General features: G+C 43.6%; 1 protein-coding gene across 1 annotated transcript in view; it reads left to right on the forward strand.

Moving 5' to 3' along the window:
* Positions 1-20336, forward strand: part of SYBU (syntabulin) — a gene marked incomplete at both ends in the record, with an annotated part of 41877 nt that extends 21541 nt beyond the window's left edge. Inside the window, 5 exons of the mRNA XM_082321656.1 lie at positions 580-663; positions 14157-14259; positions 16655-16858; positions 17843-17992; positions 19223-20336. Of these exons, the coding sequence (XP_082177782.1) occupies positions 580-663; positions 14157-14259; positions 16655-16858; positions 17843-17992; positions 19223-20336 (1655 nt within the window). The remainder of the gene's footprint in view (positions 1-579; positions 664-14156; positions 14260-16654; positions 16859-17842; positions 17993-19222) is intronic.
* Between the last annotated feature and the right edge of the window lie 3304 nt (positions 20337-23640).

Below are 23640 nucleotides of genomic sequence, written 5' to 3' on the forward strand. Positions count from 1 at the left end.
AATCAGTCATTACTTGTGCAGTGAAGATGGGAAGATTCACGCTTCCATTCCTGGGAATATCCATATGAGTTAAATATGTGGTTAGTGTCAGTGCATAAGAATGCTGAAATTAGGAAATGAGCTACACCTGGTTCAGTGTAGTTTAAATAATCAATAAAAAAATCAAAAAGTAGAACAAGAAATGTTCTGAAGATGGATTGAGTGAAGTAAGTGGATAACAAATGATGGAGCATCTTGCCTGTCAGCATAAGTTGTCCATATATTTGTTTCTTTTGTACCTCCTTAAAGTATCTGAATTAATAATAAGCAATCTCTTGATGTGGCCATGTTTATTGATAAATGTAAAGCATACATTCTCTGAGGGGTGCAGAGGAGCTTGCAGGGGAATAGCCCAGGTTCCCCGAGTAACTTAAACCAGATGAAGATGGTTTGAGCATTTAAGCAGCTCGATATTTGGCGAAGAGCAGATACACAGTGGTTAATTACATGTGCTTCTGGAAGGCTTTCCATCTGCTTTTTAAAACATCACCTTGGCAATAAAAAGGGAGGAAGCACTTGAGCATGTGTCATCTTTCTCAGATGCAAGCACATGGTTGGAATGCTTCACTTCTGTCCCACACCTGATAGCAGCCAACGTAACCATCCTGACATTCAAATCCAACAGTATGCAACATTTATTTCCTGTACAGTTTTAATCTCACCCTTCTCCCTTTCTTATATGTGCACTTCATAATTTTATTTGGGACAATAAAGTTTCTGAGATCTTTCCTAACACAGAGTCTAACAAATACAGTTGTGGCAGTTTTCAACCCTATTCTTTTTTCTAATTTACTTTTGCTCTTCTTCGTTCTCTTTGCCTTTCATTTTGGGCCCATACAAAATAGCTACTGCTGATTTTTTTAAGTACAAGTGTTTCTGCATAGTAATTCTGCATGCACTGAGCCCTCCTGTATATTTTACTGATGGGATCCGCTTTAATTTCACGTCTGTTGCTATGGAGCTGTGTAGATTTGCTTACTTGACCTGCCAGCACAGGGAGTTATTAAAGACTCGGTCGCCATGGGTACCGGAGGAGCAGGGTGTGCTTCCTAGGGAGATGAACATGCACATCTCGCCCTCCAGGTGTGAGGATGCCGTGTGCGGGTACAAGCCAGTGCTATCCTCAAAGCTTGCACCCTAGGGTTGAGCATGGAGGGGCATCACCCTGCAAAGGTTGGGTGTGCTGTAGCAGTCGGTGCTGTGACGTCTGGAAGGCAACCGGCACTGTGAACTCTGGCGGATGGAGGCAGGGTGGAAGCGGCTGTTGAGGGGTCCGTCATTTGCACAGCCCAGCCCCCCCCCCCCGCACGCTTCAGAACACCTGGGTCCCTGTGGCAGTTTTGGAACAGTCCCTCCCAGTTGGGTCAATGGACCCCACGCAGCCAGTAGATCCTGTTGGATCTCCTCTGTCTGGCATAAATCCCTTGGTATTTGTGATCCAGAAGAGGTGAAGTTTGAATCTACAGGTCTCCTTAGACGACCTTCAGGAGCTGTGGGCTGCGGATAGGAGCTGGCTTTCTCTGATCAGCGACTGGTCCCATTGCTCACAAGAGGTGGAAGAGCTCAAACAGGTGAATCTGCCATTTCCCTTCTTCTTGCAGGTGAGGGAGATGTGAATTCATGGTCTTGAGCAAAATTGTGTAGAGCAGAGATGGCCTGTAATTTATCTGATCTCAGTTCCCTATCTGTAATGTAGTTGTAATCGTCTCCACCTGCACAAGTGGACTAAGGTCCTATTTTGTTTTAAAGGAGCTGTAACAAATAAAATCAGTGAATCTAGTGTGCAGTCTTTCTGACCAAATATATAAACATTTACTTTAGGATAAGATAAATAGTACCTTGAACTCACTGGTTGTACTAACACTCCACTGACTAAAAATGGGACCAAGGTTGGCTTGGACATGGGTGTCTACATTAGAGACATCCACGTTTAGTCAGATGAATCCCATCACTATCTCCTGTGTTCTTCATCAGGTCTCTGACTACTCTGCTGTTAGCCCTTACTGAAGCCAAGTACAGTCTCTACCATCTCTTTTATTTCTCTTTTTTTTTTTTTAACAGAAAGGAAAGTCAGCCTTAGACATTCCATTGCAGAAGAAAGTTTGTGTTTGAAGATCATACATGGATCTTCAAGTAGGTCTAATTAGATGCCTTTTCCTCTTCTCTTCATCCCTGATAAGCTTAGGCACTCTCTGTTTGTCCTATTTCTGAGGACCGCTGCCCAAGGTGCCTGGCTTTGCACAGGGAGATTCTGTATCTCATTTCACACCGTGGATTCGCAGGAATGAAGTATTTTTAGGACATAAGCTAACTAAATTGCACTGAAGTGAAAAAAGTGTTCTGTAGCTTCCAAGAGATAATACTTAAATATAATCAGAATATAACTATTTTGAGCAAAAGATGCTTAGAAAGTTAGGTAAAAATTATTAGCATAGCGCTGGTTTTTTAGTTTAGATTTTTATATATTTTAGATTTAAACTTTGAATTTAAACAAATTTGCTTGAATTGATGTGAAAAACATGTTCAAATAGCCAAGTATTTCTTTCAAATGAGAATAGGCAAAGTAGCAGCTACAATGAGTGTTTTGGCTTTAAAGCGTTTCGTGTTTTTGAACCCAAATCTACAAGTTCCTGTTAAAGTGGCCTAGAAAAACAATCTTTTAATTCTGTGTCACAAATTTTATGATCCACTCTTTTCTGAAAAATTATTTTAGATCTTGTTTAGTAGAGATGTAGCCAGTTAGTGGTTGGGCTGTGGCCTCTCAAGACATGTATCTGGTTTTGTTCAGAAGACTCTCGGGCTGCAGCAAGCGCCCAGATATTACAGCAAAAATGGAGGATCCAAAAAAGAAGCCAGCAAGTTGCAAAGGAAGAATTGGCAAGTAAAAGGTGAAAGCCTGAGTCCCACCTGTCCTAGATAATGACCTGCCCAGCTGTGGGCTGGTGGCACAGGCCACCTGCAGTTCAGGGTCTTGGGCACAAATCTTCTGCAGTTAGGTACTTATGTTCCTCCTCACAAAGAAAAGTTAAATAAATAAAAGGAGATCCCTTTAACTTAGTTCACTAAAGGGAAAAGAAACTTATATTTAGATCTGTTTTCGCCTCTTTTGGAGGATGGACTTGAGCACAAAGGAGAAGAGTGCCCTAATACAGGCTGCTGGGCAGGCTGAGGGGATGCAGGGAGTCTGCTCCCAGGGAAGCTGTTCCACTTCGTATAATTTAGTAACTAACTGTTTTATTGGGGGTTTGAAGCCGAGTTCCCAGCAGGCACACCGTAACTCCTTTCTTTCTCTCTCTCTCTGGCCTGTTAATTGTCCCAATACCGCTTCAGATGTACAGAAAGTGGGACACCCACTGTTAAAGGGAGATTCTCGCCTGAGGATGCCTGTAGCCTCGAGCTTAGCGTTGTGCTTGGTCCGTGAGAGAGCCACGGCTCAAACTGCAAACCGGAGTGAGTAGGGGATGCGGATATGGGACTTTTTCAGGGAGCACCCGAGCTGCTGGACAGGGTGAGACCTGTGCCAGCCAATTAATCTTTTAGCTCCAGATGCCTTCTGATAGAGATGCAGGTCTCCTGGGGATTGTGGGGATGTGCTCCTGCATCTGGAAAAGATGGCTGAGTGCCTGACCTAAGAAGGGCACTGGGGTTTAGAGGTCAGAATTGAGGCAGATATGAAAGATGGCAATAGCTGTGATCCTTAGTCAAAAAATTTCTTTTTGTATATTCAAGCAGGTTTTTTTTCTCTTCTCTGCTAATCCAGAGTGGAATATGAGCCAAAAAAGAGAAACCAATGCTCTACACACAGCACACTCTTAAGTGTTTGTTTTAAAATGCGTGTGAGGTCAAGCTAGAACATGCTTTGCAATTTGTGCATTTACTGCAGCGAATTTTCTGCTCCTTCTGGCTGTTTTCTGTGGTTTTCAGCCCCCTTCACCTCCACAGAAAGAAATACTGTGCATACAAAAGAGGCCATTATGAATCTTCCCTTAGGAGATTTTTTTTTTTGTGGTCTGCTTTTAAATTACAATCTGTATTATTTATGCCAATGTTTAAAATAGCTTTCTGATTCCCTGGTTAAAGTATTCTGAACCTACTCCAGCTACATTTTACTATGCACAACTCCCACCAACATCCGTTTTTATTTCAAGTCATTTTTCATGAAATAACAGGCATCGCAGCCGGAATCCTGTGTTGCTGTTATATGGTTTTCTTTACAGTTTTCCAGCTGTATTCCTTCTCCCCGTGATTAGCAGTGTTGCCAGTATTTCTTTTTATCTTAGAATACACAAATTGCATTCTCTTAATCTCCCTTCATAAACAGTGCCCTGTAATCCTGTTATCATTATTGTTGACCTTTTTGGAATTCCTCCAGGTTATTAATGCTTTTTTAATGAGAATCCTGGGATTTAAACTGTTTTCTGAGCAATGTTTACTCAAGAATTGATAGATTATTTCCTTTTCTATTTTCCTTTACATCCCCTATTTCTTTTTTGTCTGACATCTTGCTATGTTCAAAGTGGAGCTATGCAAATAACTGATTTTGGGGGTTGCTGCCGAATCAAAACATCAAAGAAAACCTTTGTTTCAGACTGAACAAAGACAATATTCAATCTAAAATGTTTATAATGTTTGGGGAGATTTTTTAATGTTTTTTCCCCCTTTTTAAAAGAAAAAAGAAATTTGACAGTTTTCAAAATTAAAGCATCATTTCAAACAGAAAGTAGAAAATTCTGGTTTTCCATTTTCTGGCCATGTTTGACTTCAAATCATAAACAGTTTCAGTGTTTTCTGAACTTCGTTTTTTGGTAACCAAATTACTACCTAGAAGTTTTTGCTTCCCTCAGAGTGCTTACTTTAAATACTTTTTGATCAGTGTTGAGTGGATATGTCTATATATTCCTTGTGTTTATATATCTGTATTTATACGTGGGCATGGAAAGCTAAGGGAATGTCTTTATTTTAGTCATGCAAATCTCACTTACGTGATTTTACTGTGCTATAAAAACATGGGGTAAGTTGGTGGTTACTGGGCTCAGAAGTGGAAGCTCAAGCATAAACAACTAAGCAGGTCTTTGCAGATAGCGGTGGCATTTTGATCACTTGGCCTGTTTAAGCAGTGGTATGTTACTTGCTTTTATGTACCCACATACCTAAGTCCTCGGGAAGCTGTGTTTTAGATGCTTTCATTCTGTTTTGGTTCTCATTTGAAGTTAAAATTCTGAGCTCAGGAAGAGCCTAGGAGAAAGGAGAAATGCACATCCAGTCCCTGTTCCAATAAATAAACCAGAATTAAAATACATAAAATAAAACCCAGCAGCTGGAAGAGCAACTAGATAGAGGTTGCCCAACTTTGCCGCAACCTTTAGGTTGTAGAGCTTAGTTCTCTCAGATGTGTTGAGTGCAGGTGTTGGGTAGGGTCTCCTGATGGAGGTGGGAGTTGTGGGAAATTCAGGCCTGTTTGGATTCCCCCATGTAGCAGGGAGGCATCCCAAATTCAGTGGATTCATGGGGCATGATAAGCTGCGAGGACGGGAACCCCATCTCCTCATCCAGTTCTTACTGCTGGATGCAGTGCGTGTTGCTGGTGGTGTGATGGGGAGATGCTGTGCAGCCTCCCCAGTTTGAAGCTAAATCTGGCCCTGCAAATCCCAGATGGATCATTTCCCCAGTAAAGCAACAGCAGAAGAGAGCTTTCCTTGGGCCGGTTTTGTGTAGACCCTGATGTAGTTGGTGTAGTGTTAAACACCCACCGTGGTCTTTAGACAGGAGCCAGGTACCAGCTGTTCGGTGCTTTTAACGCCGACGCCCTTCTAGCCTACCGAGAAACAAGAGTTTCACACAGCTGAGAAGCTTTTCTTACTGAGACCGACGGGATGTATTTCCCAAGTGAGGTGGCAGATAGGGAGAGGGTCATTTCCAAAATTCCCCTGGGGAACTGTGGACCTGGCATCCTTTCATAAATCCAGCCTACTGCCACTGCAAGGTGGGCATCGTTTCCCCAAGGAGCTTGAAATAATTGCCTTTAGTGTGACATAACAAAATAGTAAACCTACTTTATAATAGCTATCTTATATATACCGTTACATAAAATGTATTTAAAGGAAATGAATATTTTGCAGGGTTTGTTCCATATTTTATTAGTTTTACGAGCCGTGTCCTGCTTCCACGCTGAGGCACTTCATCACAGGTCTCTATTTCTCCCTTCTGAAATTCTGTAAGTAATAGGAAGCTGTTGGCTTTCGAAATCCAGGCAGGCTGTGAATGTTTGCTAGAGTTGGCAGAATACAATGTGACCACAAACCTGCAAGAATTAATAAGCTGAAAAAGCACAGGCTTCATGTCGGTCGTTTGTGCTTCTTAACGATAAGAGTGCTATTGTGGAAAAAAAAATCAGCAAATGACAGCAGTCATAACTTGAAATGCATTACCCTCAGACCTGCTTTGGCTTTATTACTGTAAAAAATATAGTTTAGGCAACCAATCAATATACTGGGTAGGGTTTTACTGTTCTTTTCCATAGAGGACACTTGAACTCTATTAGTTTTTTGTAATCGTTTCAACGTGTGTATTGTAAATATTAGATTAGTTTATGACAAATTTTGCTTTTCATCCTGGGACTGCAGGGTTGTTTAGTTAGTTACCTCCCAGATATGTTTCTCCTTCCATTGTTTTTCTTTTGCCGGTTGAAAAGACGTCAAACTGATTTAAAATGTTTTATGCACATTATAATGAAAACCGTATGTCTTATATTAAGGGTGACTGTGCAAAAGCTTTCCGCTGAATCAGGTTTAGCATGTGATTTCATGCATTTGTGTATATGCTGTGAACGCGTGCCTGTGCAGTTAATTGCTGTGCACCAGCCAGCCTCTCTCCTCCTTGCGCATGGGAACCAGATTTCGGAGATGTGTTGAAGGGGCCTCCCAAAGCCCTTTGTTAAACTTCTGCCACCAATGTGACGGGAGGGCAGGGATGTTTTCCCAGTCTGTAATGGAGTTCGCTCCCTTTCTGTGTACTGCTACGTCATCCCTGCCAAAGATTACATTTTCCAGGTCCTAAAAATACTTCTGACCAGCCTATCCATTTCCCTTCAAACAGACCAAATAGCACTGCCAGGTACACAAAAAAATCTCCTGAGGTGACACTACATGCTTGCTTATAAAAGGTACTTGTACGTAGGTGGATTTACACATACATTTTATAAAACTGTCAAATGCAAGTTGAGTATCATGTTATACAACTCTCAGTGTATTTTTTGAATGTAAAGTCTCAATGTTTCTATTGAGGTTGGTGTAGCAAAGCAGCATCCTTCCGTCTCTGATCCAAAGAGCCTTTTTGTTTGAACAGGGAGATAAGTTCCCCAGACTGTTCCCTTCTGCGCTGTGAACATATGTTCCCCCTGACAAAGGTCATTTCAGGCTGAGAAGAGAAAATTTATGGAAGCCATTTTTAAGGTGTTGTTAGAACAGCTCAAACTGTGAATAAAAGCACAAAAAATAATTAGGTCAGGCTGCTTTCTATATGAAGAATCACCTTAAAATATATAAAGCAGAAAAAGAACCCAACTTGTAATGCTCTTTGTCTGTTCCAACATCCGCTTGTGGCTGCTCTACAAATCCATGAATTAAAAACAATTAAGAAAAACACAAGCCCAGATCATAGTGATATGCAGAATATATGTGATGGCTCTCAGCCAATATCAGTAATTAGTTTGTAGTGACTGTGTTTTTAGAGAAGAGCTTGATTGATTGTGGTTTCACAGCATACACAAGTCACATTCTGTATTCATTTTGAGTGCTGCAGTGCTTATAATTTGCATTAATGTAGTTCAGGTTGCTACCAAAACTATAGTATTTAGATGAGATCAGAAAACTGCTTAATGAGATAAATTTTAATTATTTGATAACAACGCTTCTTCCAAAGTAAGAAGAGTAAGCAACCAAGATGAGCAAAAATCAAGATAAATAATTAGTTTAGATCACACAACCAGCAGTCTGAACTGAGGGGATCATTTGTAAAATCAAGTTTAGATCTGAACGTGGGGAAGCAGGATCTGTGTTGCAGTTCTTCCCCAAAGTCTTCTGTCTGGTTTTGAGCTGGAAGTTTCCTCACCCAGCAGGTTTGAACAATTTATGGAGAGTCACACTGAAAGTTTTGCTCCACATCCCCTCTGACTGCATCTTTGCCAGCTATCCAAGTTACCAGCTGTTACTGGACTGTGCAATCAGCTGAAACGTGATTAACAGATCTGTCTGATGAGGGAGCATTGGCAAGCAGTCGGGTGGACGTCCACCAAAGAGTGGGGAGTGATGGCTTCATTGGCCAGCACAGCGGGGTAGGGGAGGGGATGCCTGTTGGTACCCTTAGGATTGACCATGCCAGGCATTGCTGTGCCCAGCTTCTCGCCATCATTCTGGGAGCACAACTCACAAATCTGAGCTTGATCACCAAACTGCATATAAAATCAGAGGGTACTAAAATCCAAGATTCACAGCACAGAGCATGCCTGGCAGGAGCACACCTCCACCAGTCCACAGGAGATGCCAGAGAGGAACACCTGTCTCCCAGACTTGGCCACCTACCTGTTTTGTGTCACAGCTGAGCAGTTAGAGCTTGAGGAAAAGATCAGAGCTCAGTGCTCTCCTTAGACCAAAGGAGTTCAAATCCACACCTCTCATAAGAGTTCCTGAACCTCTGCGACCTACTGGTCATCCTCAGCTTCCTCCACTGGCTTTAGACCTCATGGTGGTAGAGAGTATGAGACATGGGCAGAGAGGGAGCATGTGGGAGCAGCTTCTGTCACCCAAAGAATAGAGCAGTCCACATGGAGGAGAGTCCGGTGTCCTGTTGCTTGCTGCCAGGGTTATATCTGCTTTTACCCAGTTACTGTTTGATGTGAAATATAAAAGTAAGTCCCAGATAAGAGTCTCGCGTATAGTAATAGCAAGTCAAACAAGTAATAAGTCAAATGCCAGGGACTGGAACCAAAACCCACTGTCAGCTATGGGCTTGACACTGTGAATCGAGTACACTTCCCACTAGGAGACTTTGCCCTTGAAATGGGTCAATTTTAAGTGTGTTATCTGAAGAAAAGCCTGAAATGCTAAAGCAAGACTTCATCACTTCTTTGCAGCTTCTTTTTCTTAACGTTTGTTAGTGCATGTGAGCAGTGTGGTTTTCTTTCCTTAATTGCTTGTGGTGTATAAAAACAATCTTGCAGGAACAACCCTGTATTAAATGGAAAAGAAGCAGCATTAGTGTTTCCTGGAAATATACTGCTTATGCTGTTAAGGATTGGAACAAGACACGTAGCTGTGAGTTAAAGGTTTCAAGATAAATGAAACCAAATATCTTAAAAATACAGGTCCTTTCAGTAGTGGGCAGTATAACTGAATTCTCTCTACTTTTCCAGCTCCTTCTAATGGCTTTGCTGAAGTTTTTTATGCAGCCAGGCCCTATCTCTTCCCCTGGGGTCTCTAAATAAAGCTATCTATAGAAATAGCGTGCCACTTAACTCCTCTAGTTGCTCCATGGGGCTGGTGAACATGTATGCATATTTTGGTCTCGTTGCCATATAACAGGATGCTTTTGAAGGCAAGGAAGCTCAGCAAATTTAAGTGCTTTACTTTTTAAGGACAAGCTGTCTCTGTCAGCACTGTTTTATTTACAGCTCTGTTTCACTGGGTGACTATATGCAAAACTTAGCATCAAGGGTGATATATATATAAAAAGAGGGCATGTTTATGGAGTCAGAAGACAGGTAATCTCTGTGGTTTATATACTTTGGCAGCTATGAAACAGTGGTGAAGTTGCAAATAGGAAAGACTTACACAAAAAGACTAAATTTTAATAAGCTCATATGCATCCTGAGTTTTGGGAATCCAGTTCTGCTGCTCAGCTGTCAGTGTTCCTGTCACGGATATTACTTGAACTTTTTTCTTTTTTCCATATTTTAATCTTACTATTTAGATAGCAAATAGACAATAAAATGCACACAAGAAAGTCTGAGCTTTATTCTTACAGAAGAAAAAAGATTAAATGCTGAAGTGCAAGCAAAATTTTAATATCGAGGACAGAAGACCATACAACAAGGTATCCAACCATCTGTAGTGCCTAGAAATAGCAGACTGGGATGCCATACTCCAGGTGTGCATGTGGGGTTACTGTGTGACTCTGTGTAAGAAATGTATATACTGTCTCTATACATATATACATACATGACATCGTGTTTCTGTGCTTGCATACTGTCCCGGGAGGCCCAATGTACCTGTAAAAGCTGTGAATGCAATGTGTGACACGGTCACTGTACTGTGTCATTGTCCTTGCACTGCGGCTGAAGCGGTGAAGAGAGCAGAGTTCAAGGTGGGGCTTTTCTATACCTAAAATGTGGGCGTGACAGCTGCACTGCAGGAGCGGGATAAACATGCACCAGTGCCGGCTGGAGGCGTACCTGCCCATGCACAGCCAGCTCTTTCTCCCTCTCCTCAATCCCGCCCCAAAGTTTGTACTTGCATCACATACAGGATGGAAAATTTGCCCATGAGTAATTAGTAGGAGGTTTCCCAGTCGATCGCAGTGCTGCAGGAGGATGGCGTTAGCCCCCTGAGCTGTGGTCCCCGACCCACGGCGCAGATGAGCACACACGTCTGCGGGACCATCACTGCCCTCTCTGCCCCTGCCTGGGTTGTGCCTGCCCGCGCTGCCTGCACTCCTCATCACAGGCAGGGCAGCACGCAGTCACGGGGTTGCAGGCTCCCTTTTCCTCCCCCCCATGTCAGCTGGAGCTAGGTGACTGTCACGGTGCCGTCAGGGCAGCAAGAAAGCTAAAAGGCGGCACAAAGCGTGATGCTGTCTGCAGCGTGCTCTTAGCTCGGTGCTGTTGCCCATCGAGCAGTAAAGCGCAGGGATGGCGCTAGACGCTGCACGATTTCACTCCTGCTTTTCAGATACCCGTTCCAGGCAAGGAGCAATCCTGGAAAATGTTACAGTACTTTGTTGGCCATCGTTGTGTTGTTCTTCCCATTGCACAGAGCAGTGCGCAGCTCCGCTCCCATGGCATGGGTGTGCTGCTGCTCAGAGCCTGCTGCGAGGCAGGGGGAGGCCGGAGCGATGGGCTTCCCAGCGTCGGATGCCGTATGTGCAGCATGAGCATTTTCATCAGAGCATGTTCCCGAGTCAGCTCGCCTGCCGGCAGGCTGTTGCTGCTGAGACGCTGCATGGCTGGAGCACGGAAGAATACGTATGAATGAATTTCAGATGAGATACCGCTGAAGCCAGCGGCTCAACATGTAGCATCTTTTGCAGGAAAGGGTGGGTAAGACAGTCCTCTTAACAGGAAAGTCTCAGATCAGAGCTAAACAAGTGTTATGGCCAGTTAGGACAAAAGAATATGTTTTTGAGAAATGTCAGCCTCTCTCGTGGTTAACACTGAATCAGTGGGCTGTTCTGGGGCTTACATGTGTGAGCTTTTGCAGTCACATTGTCACAGCAGCAAAAATAGTCAACAGGCGTCCTTAGGGAGCTGTCAGTCTGAAGAGTGGCGTTAGGAGAGATGAGAGGTCGTATTCGGCTCCTGCCTGCGTTGCTGCTAGACAAGGAGTTGCCCCTGCTTGTTAAGACATTTGTAAGACAGAAGTCACACTTACCCAGGAGAATATGTTGCAATTGATATTTTATGGATCGATGCCATGTTATTTTGCTTAGAGATCTCTACCAAATGGGGGAAAATATTTTTTAAAGTCTCCTAGTAACATTGCTGTGCTACATGCAAAGCTGGCATGAACATCACTAACACACTTGGAACCATTACTAGGAGTGACCCCTTTAATTTATAAAATGTTCTCAAAGATCCTATAAATAGCCACATGCCTAATTTTAAACATAAGTAGTCTCCTGTGCTCAGTGTTAAGCTTGTGTGTAGCTGTTGCCAGAATTGGGGCAGACAGGTTAATTCGTGCTTCGCAGACATAGTTCGTGGACTCAGGTGCAGTTCAGTCTTTCAGAAGGCTCAGCCTTGGAGGTGGTTGTGTTTTCAGGCTCTGCTAACTCTTACCGGCAGCACCTAGCTTGGCAGCCCTTCCCAGCATTGCGCTGCGAGCCAGGCGGGTCAGGGAGAGGTGATTATTAAGCCTTGCTTCCTTCAGATGCTTTTGATAGCGCGACCTGATTACGATGTGGTCTACTTAAGCAGAGATGAGCCTCGGCTAGGGCTTCTGCTCTTGGTGCTGCAGCCAGGACTTGGCTTTGGAAAGCTGCTGGTGTCTTGCAAGGGCAGGAATGTTTTGGGGGCCCGAACACCAGAGGTATGACATCCACGTGACGTGTTTGCCTGTTTGGGTCTTGTTTGGAAAAGTAGATTTGGAAGTAGTGTGGTACCGAGACAGTATTCGGAGTGTACTTTAGTCTCGTAGATGGGCATGTTTTGTTTATCAGGAAAATTGTTGCAGCTTCAGCCATCATGTCCCACGGTCATTTTGCTTCCCCAAGGAGAGGGTCACTGACATCTGCATCTGTAGATGTGATATAAATACTCTGTGAAACAAAGCGGCTTTGCTGCTCTCCCTCCTTCCCCTTGCAAACTTGCACGTGGTTCTGATCTGGTTACAGCGGTGCTGACTTGGGTCTGATTACCAGGGATGTTGTACTGGGTACGGAGTTGCTTAGAGGTGATAAACCTGGGTCCCTGGGATACCCCTTTGAAGAGCTAAGCTTTGCATTTGAGCACTTTGAAATTGGGCTGAGGAATATTCTGGGCTGGGCTGAACCAGAGGCAGAGAGAAATGGGGGCTGATCTCAGACCTGGTGAGCCTGGGAAAGTATTGGGTTAAATCCAAACATGTCTGATCCTAAGACCGGTTGCTAAGAGTTGCCAAGGATGGTTGCTGGATGTCTCATCCTCCTTAAGGCAATGAAGGCAGGCTCTGACAAGGCCTTTTCCCAGTCCCAGGTATTCAGGGGTGCAAGATGTGCCCATCATCATCAGCTCTGCAAAGGATTTAAGAGAGATTGTGCACTTGAAGGTTTATCTGCCGCAGCGGGGATGATGGTAGCTGCAGCTCCATCTCCCCCTCGTGGAAAACATAGCAAAAATGGGATTTGTGGTAAGTCTGCAGCCTCTGGCTGGGGGTGTCTGTGCATGGGACGGCACCCAGAAATTCTCAGGTGAGAGATGCTCCCCCTGACTGGCTGCTTAAAGGATGTTGGAAAATTATTTCCATCCCTTCAGATAAAGTCACCATCCATTATTGTGGCTCTGCAGCATGAGACCTGGATATGGCTTGGCACATTTGCCATTTGAGTGACAGACTGAAAAAAATCCTAACTTTAGCGTGTTTTTTTTTCCAGATAATAAGACTTTCTTAGTACTTCTGCCTACTGCTGACCTTAGAAAAATGAGAGCAGTTTTCCTTGTGTATGCCAGAGCTTGGGAAATAAAAGCTGTGATCCATAGGAAGTCAGTAATCAGATAGGTGGTTTAGCACCCAAGAAGCACTTGAGAGCCACACGTGATTATTGGATTATTTTAAGGCAATTAGAGCTGCCTTACTATGCTTCTATGCCACATGAAAACCTGCATACCTGTGTACATATATATATGCATATACCCTGATAGCCTATACACATTTATACATATATACATGCATGTGTACATCATCTTAGAAACCAAAGTAGAAGTAGCTTTCCTCCCAGCAAGCAGTATTTTCATATGGTTTAAAGCAAGAGAAATCTCCAGTTACAATTGTGTGCTCCTAACCACTGTGCTCCTGAAGGAGCCACGTGAGCAGCCTCATTCATGTCTTGTTGGCTGTTAGAAAGCAAACAGGTTGTCACAACAAATGTTCCTGGTTGAGTCCTAAAATGGCTTCTGTAGCGTGAGGGTTTTGTGTCCAAATGTTTTTTTTTTTTTTTTTCTGCTCTTGTTGAAGTGCCAGTTCTGAAGAAATGTTGAAAATCTGGAACAAATCCAGCGCTTGTCCTCAGGGATGTTTGAAAATTCATGCAACTTCTAAAATTCACACGGGATGGACAAAGGAAGGATGCTTGTGATTCATTGTTATTTTGAAAACAGTCTTTGAGTTATAATTTCCATCATGTTTTCACTCTTCCCTTTTCCTTTCCAGGGAGTGAAGCCGATTTTAGCTCTTCAAGCAGCACGGGCAGTATTTCAGCGCCTGAAGTCCATATGTCTGCTGCTGGAAGCAAAAGATCTTCTTTTTCTCGCAAGTAAGCAAAGAAATTTTTCCTGAATATTGCAAATGTTGCTCATGCAAAGATAGACTACTATGTAAGGTCTTGCAGCTAATATTGTATTGTGAGTTTTAAAACATTTTGGGTAACACTGTGCTCTTGGGCAGCACTTACACTGATGAGAACTGTGATATGAGACAGAAAAAAAATTGCTATATTTGGAACACAAAAATTGTTAATATGCCAGATCAGTTGACTTGTATTTTTTGTTGTTTATTCATAACAAGTGTGGGAGATACAATCAGGTAAGGCAGAAAAGGCATCGGCTGGAGGAAACAACTGAGTGTATGTTAGTTAACAGCAGTACTTCTAACCAGTTAACCTTAACCTTTTGGTATTACCATTTTGTTTTCTCTCTCTAATAAACTGTCAGCTCGGCATGCACCTTTCCAGATCATGACGTTATTTTTTGTAGGAAGAAGCAGACAATAGTGCCTGTAACACTTTTTTCTTTAACACCCTTGCCCAACCTTTATATAACTAAAACTATATGCAAATAAAAAAAATTATCATAGTCATCTATCTAAATGAACCTTTCATGAAGGATTTCTGTAAGTTTTTTCCCTATCATGTGTGAAATGCAAATCCAGACAGCTTGCGAATACGGGGGCGTTTGGATGGAGCAGCGCACGTTGTGCTCTGCCCACGCAATCCCTGCTGGTTACATTTTTTGGAGTAGGAGGAAAGAGGTCAGACTGACAGGACTGGTTTCCTGCCCTTTGTGGAAGAGCTGGCAGGCAGGCTGGGACCGGCAGCGGGATACCCGTATGCTTAAGTCACACCAACGTCTCCAAGGTCGCAGCATACAGAGTTCGGCAGAATGATACTTAATGGGCAATTTCCTATCTGTATCGTGAGGCTGTTAGAAAAATAAACATTACTTAAGCATTCTCTAGATTAAATCTAACAAGTAAAGGTACTGGCTGGGGGCAAAAACAGTACTAAGTGTAATAAGAAGCCCTAAAATCACCTTAATTTCAGTAAGATTATGTATCATTTCATATATTATTGTGTATTTAAATACAAGTTGAAATTAGAGCATGCTGACCTACTCAATTGGACAGAAGTCCTCTATAATCATGCTCCTTCAAATGCTTTGCTGTATTATGCACAGTCTGTGCAAGTTCTGCCTCATACCAGCATTGGTGCTGTACTGCACAAAGTGGAAGGAAATGTCTCCTTTGCAATATGTTCTTTTTTAACTGTTTGACTTAACTCACTATGAAACATTTCAATGTTGTCACAAACCACAGTCCTGCGCTTCATTGTAAAATAATTATAAAATCACCCAAACCACAGCAGTGTGATGAAGGTTTGCAGCAGCCACTCAACCATCTGTTCCTTATAAACTGTTCCATTTTCAGAGAAGGGAGGAAACCAAGTCAGACAATTTTAAGAAGAGATTTTGCTTCATAATTCTGTGGTATTTAAATTTTTATGTTCAAGCCTTCTCTTTTGCTGGCTGGGTTTGCCTTTTTCTGTAATTTTTGAAACCTGCCCTTTCATTACAGTTTAGAAGAACAACTTCCATGGGAGGATGAAGGTAGCAGCACAGCAGTGCAGGAGGGCAAACCAAGTGAGCAAGCGAGGAAGGCACCTCGAGAAGCTGACCTCAGAGCTCCCCAGCCCTTCGGCAGCTGTTGGGCAGTGCAGATACCAAATGCTTTCAGGCACACACAGTTGACAGTCAGATTATTTAATGAAGAGTGGGAAAAGAAAGGTAGATATGTACGAGGGAAACTGGAAGGAAGAAAGAAAAGGCCATGCTTTCCTTTGTCTATTTTAATACCATTTCAGCCTGCTCTCAGTGGGGTTCAAACTATATCTAAGCAAATGAATAGCTGACAGTGACAGCTGAAGCACCCAGTATGCCAAAGGCAGAAAAGAACAGTGGCTGAAACAAAATCTGTTTTCACTGCACGCTGTGATCCCTCGGGCTGCTGGCTGAGGAGCATGAAAGCAGTCTTACAGCAAATCTCCAGGGTTGGGCATCTCTCCGCAGGCCTGGCCGGGGAAAGCCGAAACGTGGTTCTTTTGGCACTAGTCCAGGCTGCAATCCTCTCATTACTTAATGGAGTCAGAGGTTCAGGGAACGTGGATGGTCTGATGGAGTCACTGGGAACTGTGCTATCCACAGAGGCATGTGAAAATGGCCAAGGTTTCCCTAGATCACGTAATTCAGACTGAGCACCCCACAGTCAGTGAAAGAACGTGCAGTGGCTGATGACTTCAGCACTTTCTTTCTTCCCGGCTACTCAGAGTTATCTGTCTGGTTTAGTGTTTAGACAACTTTGTGTGTAAAATAAGACACATAATGGGTTGCATGATGAGGATAATCCAATATGCTTTAACCGTTTTGGTTCCCCTCCAGTCGTGGCCCTTATGGTCGGAATAATGGATCCTTATCCTACAAGTCTGGAGCCAGCCCACCTGCTTCCCGTGAAAAGGACCCTTTGACAACACTGTGCAAAAACCAGCTGAGTCCTGCTAACATCCATCAGAGTTACAGGGCTTCTTCAGCCAGCAGCAGCAACTCAGGCTCATACAAAGGAAGCGACAGCAGCCCAGTGATGAGGCAAGTCTTTATGTCAGCATCCCGGTGTTCAGCGCACTGGCTTACCTTCTCTGCACTGTAACGTGAGATCAGCTGTCTGGGTTGCCAAGAAGGTCATCTCGCTCCTCAGCATAGGTGTGACTCCTCATGCTGGTGGCTCAACAGTCAGCAGGGTGCTCCATCCCATGTAAAGCTTTATTGTTTCAGCACTGTAAAATTCAAGGTTACTTTTAGTCAAAGCCCTTAGTAGTTGGTTTTCACTCCAAGGCAGGCTCCTTCATGTGGTTTCATGCCATCAGTTCTCATGGGATTTACTGGTTCTTTCATATAAGGGTCCTTTCGCTTTGGAGAGAGTTGGGTGGGGTAGTATAGGAAACATTATACACTCAGGCAAAAATTCACCCTGCCCAGCCTCAGGCACCTCCCTAAGGAGCGCAGTTTCCTCTACAGGAAAGAAAACAGGTACCTGCCAGAGCATGTGACACATTGCAGAGAAGAAGTTGCCACCACGCTGCTGCTGTTTTCCTCTCTCTCTCTCAGGCAACTCAATGGCCAAGCATGTCAGATACACAACTAAAGCTAGACAGGATGAATCTAGGTTTCAGCGTGCTTAGCTTCATAACTCACGCGTGGAGCTGAACTCAGTCCGTAGGCAACCTCACCTGGCTGTATCTACAGCAGGGTGCCCTTACTAGTGGCCTAGCTGCCTGCTCCTGGGCACAGCACCCATTTCAGGTGAGGGGATGGCTAGGTATTTTAAAGTCAAATGTCTCATTTGATGTAATGGCACTGCAACTAAGTACAATAAATAGTAAATTTTGCACTATAGCCACAATTCAGCCATTTCCTCAAGTACTTCACTTTGCCAGAGGGAATCACTTGTGTGGATGCTGAGGAGCCCCAAATGAGTCAAGGTTTCTATCAGTCAAGGATGTTTTTCTTTTTGCCAGGACTGAAGAACTATAGGATTGATGTTATGTGATGGTTTCTTTTTTTTCTTTTCAGGCGATCAGGGAGATACAATTCTTGTGGTGACAATCACAGCATTAAGCCACAAAATCCAGAGCAGTATTTGACTCCTCTGCAGCAGAAAGAAGTTACAGTACGGCATTTGAAAACAAAGCTGAAGGAGTCTGAGAGCAAACTTAAAGAAAGGTATATTTCACTTCAGAAATCTGAGTTAGAAAGATTTATTCAGGAACATTTAGGGGTGGGAAACCTGAACATTTTTACTCATTTCTTGACCACATCATAAATTGTTCATTAAGAAATTTGAAATATGATCAGTCTGATTAGATTGTTTTCAGATATTTCAGGTTTCATAGCATGCTCAGTGAATACGTACCATGCAGTTTAGTTATGAATATGGCTGTCTCTTTTCCCTTTTTTGAACTTTCCCAATAGAATGTTTTTAAAGGATAGTTTTTTACCCATCTGATTTAGCATTGAGACCTTTTATACACAGAACAGTTTCTACCTGCCAGCATGTATTACCTTAGTCTCCTGTTCTACCTCACTCAGTGAAATATGACTACAAACGTCCCCCTTCTCCCCTAATGAAAGAAAAGCTCTTACACAAACCAGTGTGCCTGCTTGTGTTTTTGTTGCTTAGATATTGAATTTTTCACAATAGCCCTTTGTATGGACTCTGAGCAAAGAAGTGACGATGTGCATTGCACAGCAACAGATGTCGTTTCTTTTACTAAAACCGCCCTGAGAGCTGGCTCTCCAGCACACAACCCAAGTGGGCACAAAGGGCTGTTTGAATGGAGCCCCAAGGCAGAGTCCCAGGGACCCCTTGATCCAGCTCGGGATAGCCCGACCTCTGCATCTGCGAGGGGTGGATTTCATGTAGGGGCCCCCTCTCCCCACTTGCTCGCAAGTCAAGGCAGCAGCCTCTGGCTCCATGCTGGGCAAAGCAAGGCAGGTGCCTGCAGCCCCGAGCCGTCCTGCTGTCCGAAGCCAGCGTTGGCTCTGGCTGTACGTGATGAGCTGCTGGCAGGCATGGGGGATGCATCCAGGCAGCTGTTTCTCATTGCTCCAGGTCGAGGCAGTAGGTGAGATGTTAAAAGCGCTGTGCTGCTTGGACCTAACCTGGAGGTCACCGCTTGCGCCTCAAAATGTCCGGGATCATGGCACAGCCCATAAGGCCACTGTCTGTGTGGTGAGGTCAGTGACTCCAGTTAGCAATCCGCTGGTGTGTCTTGGCAGCTGGCTTAAATCTCTGCCAGCTCTCTCAGAGGCAGCAGCAAATGGTGCATGGAGGAATTAGCTTTCTTCTTGGAGCATCTCTGCAGCATAGCCATCCCAGTGCGGTGGAGCCCCACGTTGACTCCTTAACTGACCAGTCAGCAGAAGTGTTACAACATTTTTATTTTGCTACAGGGAAACAGAAATAGAAGAGCTCAAAGCTCAGCTGGGACGGATGAGGGAAGACTGGATTGAAGAAGAGTGTAACCGTGTGGAGGCAGAGCTGGCCTTAAAGGAAGCAAGAAGCAAAATTAAACAACTCAAGCAGGTTATTGAAACGATGAAAAACAGCTTGGCTGAGAAAGACAAAAAAATTCAGAAATACTTCATGGACATAAACATTCAAAACAAGAAACTGGAATCTTTGCTGCAGAGCATGGAGATGGCTCAGAACAGCTCTGTGAGGGAAGAACAGTGCCTGGAGTTCACATGTGACTCAGAGGGGAAGCCGTTAGCGTTCTGTGCCATGATGCCAGACAGCCTCATGACAGAGGACCAAGCTCTGGAGGAGGTGGCAGATAGTGGGCTGCTTCTTAATGAGGACACAGCTAACGGGACTGATTCATCTGAAGAGAGTTTGACCACCAAAACCTCTGAGTTGAGTGATCTAGCTCTCTCCAGTTCTGCTGTGAATAAAGAGATGCTTGAAAATGTTCTGGATGAAAAACTAACTTCTTCCCAGGAGGAGGAGAAAAGCAGCAATGTGATGGTGGAACAGGCCATCCAGACTGATGTGGTGCCATATAGCCTTGATGTGGAGCAGCTCATTCAGAACATCTTCAGAGCTCAAGATGCCTGTCCTCTAAGCCCACCTTCTTCACTGAAGGAACTGGGTGAATTTTCTCTTGGAAGCTTCAGTGATTCTGGTATCATAGTGGACTTAACTCCAAGTGATCCAAACTCTGCCATCCTTTTGTCTCCTATGGAGTCTCCATGCAGGAAGGTGGAGCACAGAGTTAATGAAAACCATTTCATGAAAGAACTTGATTTCACAGAACCTTATGATGATGAAACCTTTGGGTATGTCAATACTTTCTCTCAGACAGGAATAAAGAGGAGATACTGGAGCAGCAGTCTCCTCAGAGATGTTCTGGCTGTAGCAGCCCCAGTTGTACCAACTATCATGTGGGCTTTCAGTACTCAGAGAGGAGGAACAGATCCCATTTACAATATCGGAGCATTGCTTCGTGGTTGCTGCCTGGTGGCCCTCCACTCTTTACGCCGTACACCCTTCAATATCAAAACCTAAAGTCCACTCTGTTCCCTGGGCAAAGACAAAGAGGGATGAGATAAAGTTATTGTATATTCTGGCAGAGTCCATCATTTTGCTTTTGATTCTTTGATTTGCACTATAAATTGGTTCGAAAACATGTTCCTTCTTTCAAAATGAAAAAGCTGAACCCTGTAGTTCCACAAGACGTTTTTAACTGGCGTTTTTACAGTACTGCTGCCTACAGAAATAGTCCTGCTCCCAGGCACTGTCCCCATCCCCTGTGCTGGTGTCTTTCTGGTGCCAGTGCATCTGCACAGTGAACATGACCAGGGAAGAAAAGGAGAATTACAGCTAGTGCTCTTTCATGTTTGTTTGCTGTGTTAGCGTTAAGCTCAGTTTCCCTGGCTGGTTCACTGAGCAAAGGTACAAGTGCTTTGCACTGGCTCAAGGGTGGTGTGAGGTGCACATGGGAGCAAATGGCCAGAGAAAGGTGGAGTATTTCTTTAGGCAGCCCTAACATTTGTGAAACTACAGTGTTAAGTAAGTGACATGCAGCCTTGTTCCCACATGTACTCCAGAAAGCATGCTAGCGCTTTCCATTTGTTGTCTGAAGTGTCAATTCAATTTAGACGTAAAACCCATCTTCCCCAGGCAGCTTCCAGCACATCATTCGTGCCTGTCTCGTGTAGTGCTCTTCTCAATCGTACAATTGCTCGAGCATTTCACTGGTCTTGTGCATATACGGGGACTGTAACCAAAAATGTACGTTGTTGGGAGTCTTGAAACATGTTACAATGATAAGTATAGGCGTGGATACACTTTGAATATTAATGTTGTTTTAAAGTCTTAATGTATTGGAACCTGATAGTCATTTGAGCCCTTTGAAATACTATGTATAAATGTATTGTGTTTTAACTTATTGTTTATTTAATTGCTTTATTGTAAATTACCTTTATAATCACAAGTTCAGTAAAGCATGTTAGAAATATTAAACATGTGCGAGTGTTTTATTGAAGCAAAGCTATAAAAAATACCCTGTCTCAGCTGAGCTGTCAGGCACAGGCTGAGCGGGAGGAGGCACTGTATCAGGCCATAAGGAACCATCGGGACCCGGAGAACAGAGACTGAAGAAACCTAAGTGCAGCTCCAAGCATAAGCACTCAGCCAGAGTGCATGCCATCTGCTCTGCCGCACCCACGCTGCATTAACAGATGCAAGTGACCTAATCTTTAACCCAATGCGATCTTCTAGAAGCTTGTAACTTCTCATTTCTGCACTGCCAGGAGAGCATCAGTCTTCCTGGCATTTAACAGAAGTCCAGAAGGCCTTGTTTAACCCAGCCGAGAGTGACGCAGGCCCGGTGTGCACACTGAGATGCCACTGTGACCATCAAACCATGAATTCTCCATGTCTAAAACTTGAGATCTGTACATAGATCAGAGGAGGGCAACACTACCCTAGAGACGAAACAGTGGGGTTTGTCTGGCTCCACCCAACCTTTCAGCAACACCTCTGGCCATATAAACCTCACTGGCCTCCTGTTTTCCCCTCCTGCAAAGCAAATGTAGTATTTCGCTGTGCAACCCAGAGCAGAAGAGGTCTAGTCAAGCCAAAAAATGCCATGCATTGCTCTGCAGCTTTTGGGAAGAAGGGAGTTGTCAGTAAGCCACAAAGGAGGAGGAATAATTGGCCAGCATGCAGGGAGCATTTGCAACACTCAAGAGGGTGATACACACTGATGCTTAGAGAGGTGACCCAGAGACCTTTCACATCCCTGTGATGCCTGGGTTCTGAATTACTTGTGTTTGCAACAAAGATTCAGGAGGGTTCATTAAGTGTTATATTAAGGGAAAAAAATCTAACAGACAAGTTGATGTAACATAGTCCCCAAGAGTTTACAAAGGTGGCCATGAGAGCATCTTACTTTCTCTGCCAGTAACTTCCTCTTCCATGCTCTCCTGCCTTCTTGGGTTCCTGCAGGCCAGCTGGCTTGCCTTGCGACACTACTGCAATACATATTTCCCAAAGGTCACTTTCAAAAGCTTTTTCTTTTAATTACATAGACACAAGGGCCAAAATTAATAGTTTGGGAGGGGTGCTAATCTAAATTTTGCACAACCATGGCATTTCATCATTCCTAGATAACTCATCTTGGGACTGGAACACATTACAGAAAATGCCTTATTCCTACTTCAAAGTGTGTCTGTTCAAGGCCAAGAGAGCCATATTTTATACCCGATGTTACCAACTTTATTACAATTTTGTATTTCTCTTTTACACCCACTATTGTTTAAGTGATCTTCACTTTGAACAGTGGTGAAATGGAGCATAATTTAGAGGAAAAAGTGATCTTCCGTTCTAGGAGAGACATTCACCTGTGACTGCCCAGGTTTCTTTTGCAGCAAGCAGGCAACAAAGCAGCACAAACCTACACTTCTGTTTAAAATTTCAATAGACTGAACTTATTTCAAACCATATTTCAGGCAAGCTCCATTTAACAGTGTTTTTAAATGTGCTGTTTAAGATGTAAGGTGCTAACACCAGAATAATGTCAAAGTTGTTTCCTGCCCTTAAAAATCTGTCTGCTCAGCTCTCATAAGGCATTTAACTATGTTCAGTGAGAGGTGCCAAAATTCCCATCACATTCCCGATAAAAGTCCTTGTTCTGATCTCTACCCAAAATTCAGCTCACTTCACAGACTTTCTCCTTGTCTCCCATCCACCGTCAGATACATTAGAGGTATGTATAGGAGCAGAGCTGATTGCCATACCACTGTTTAGTCCGCCCAGACTGTAGCCATCTGTTCTACTCCGGCCAGAACACTTAGGCATGTATTTCAAAATGTAACATTTCTCAAGGACTTCTTTTATATCTGAAAATTGCTGTCAAATCAGTTGACTTGTGCAAGATTTTACGCAATATGACAAACATACTAAACATTTTTAAAAACTTTTCTCCGTGACTAAGGCCATTAAAGATAATTCTTACTGTCTCGCTTTCTCGATTACTTATCTTTTAAGCAAAACTTGTGTCAGAATCTACTTACAACTTAGTTAAAAATTCTGTATTTCTGGGCAGAGATGATCTAGTCAGATAGCCCCCCACCTCTGCCCATTCTTTTACAACTTCACTGTGTCCTGTCTACACCGGGAACAAGTCTGGCACAGAATCTGCCATCTTCACTCATCTGTCGCAAGAGAAGAAATCCATACAACCTATGAAGTCAGGGATAACAGCATCCACACAACAGAAGATGGAGAAGGTATTCAGTGAAGCTCTGAGCTGGACAGAAGAACCTCATAGACTCCCCTCCTCCCACCCACCTTGCCTTCCAGTAGA

The sequence above is a fragment of the Platalea leucorodia genome (genome assembly GCF_965183815.1).
Source record: "Platalea leucorodia genome assembly, chromosome: 1".
Classification (NCBI taxonomy): domain Eukaryota; kingdom Metazoa; phylum Chordata; class Aves; order Pelecaniformes; family Threskiornithidae; genus Platalea; species Platalea leucorodia.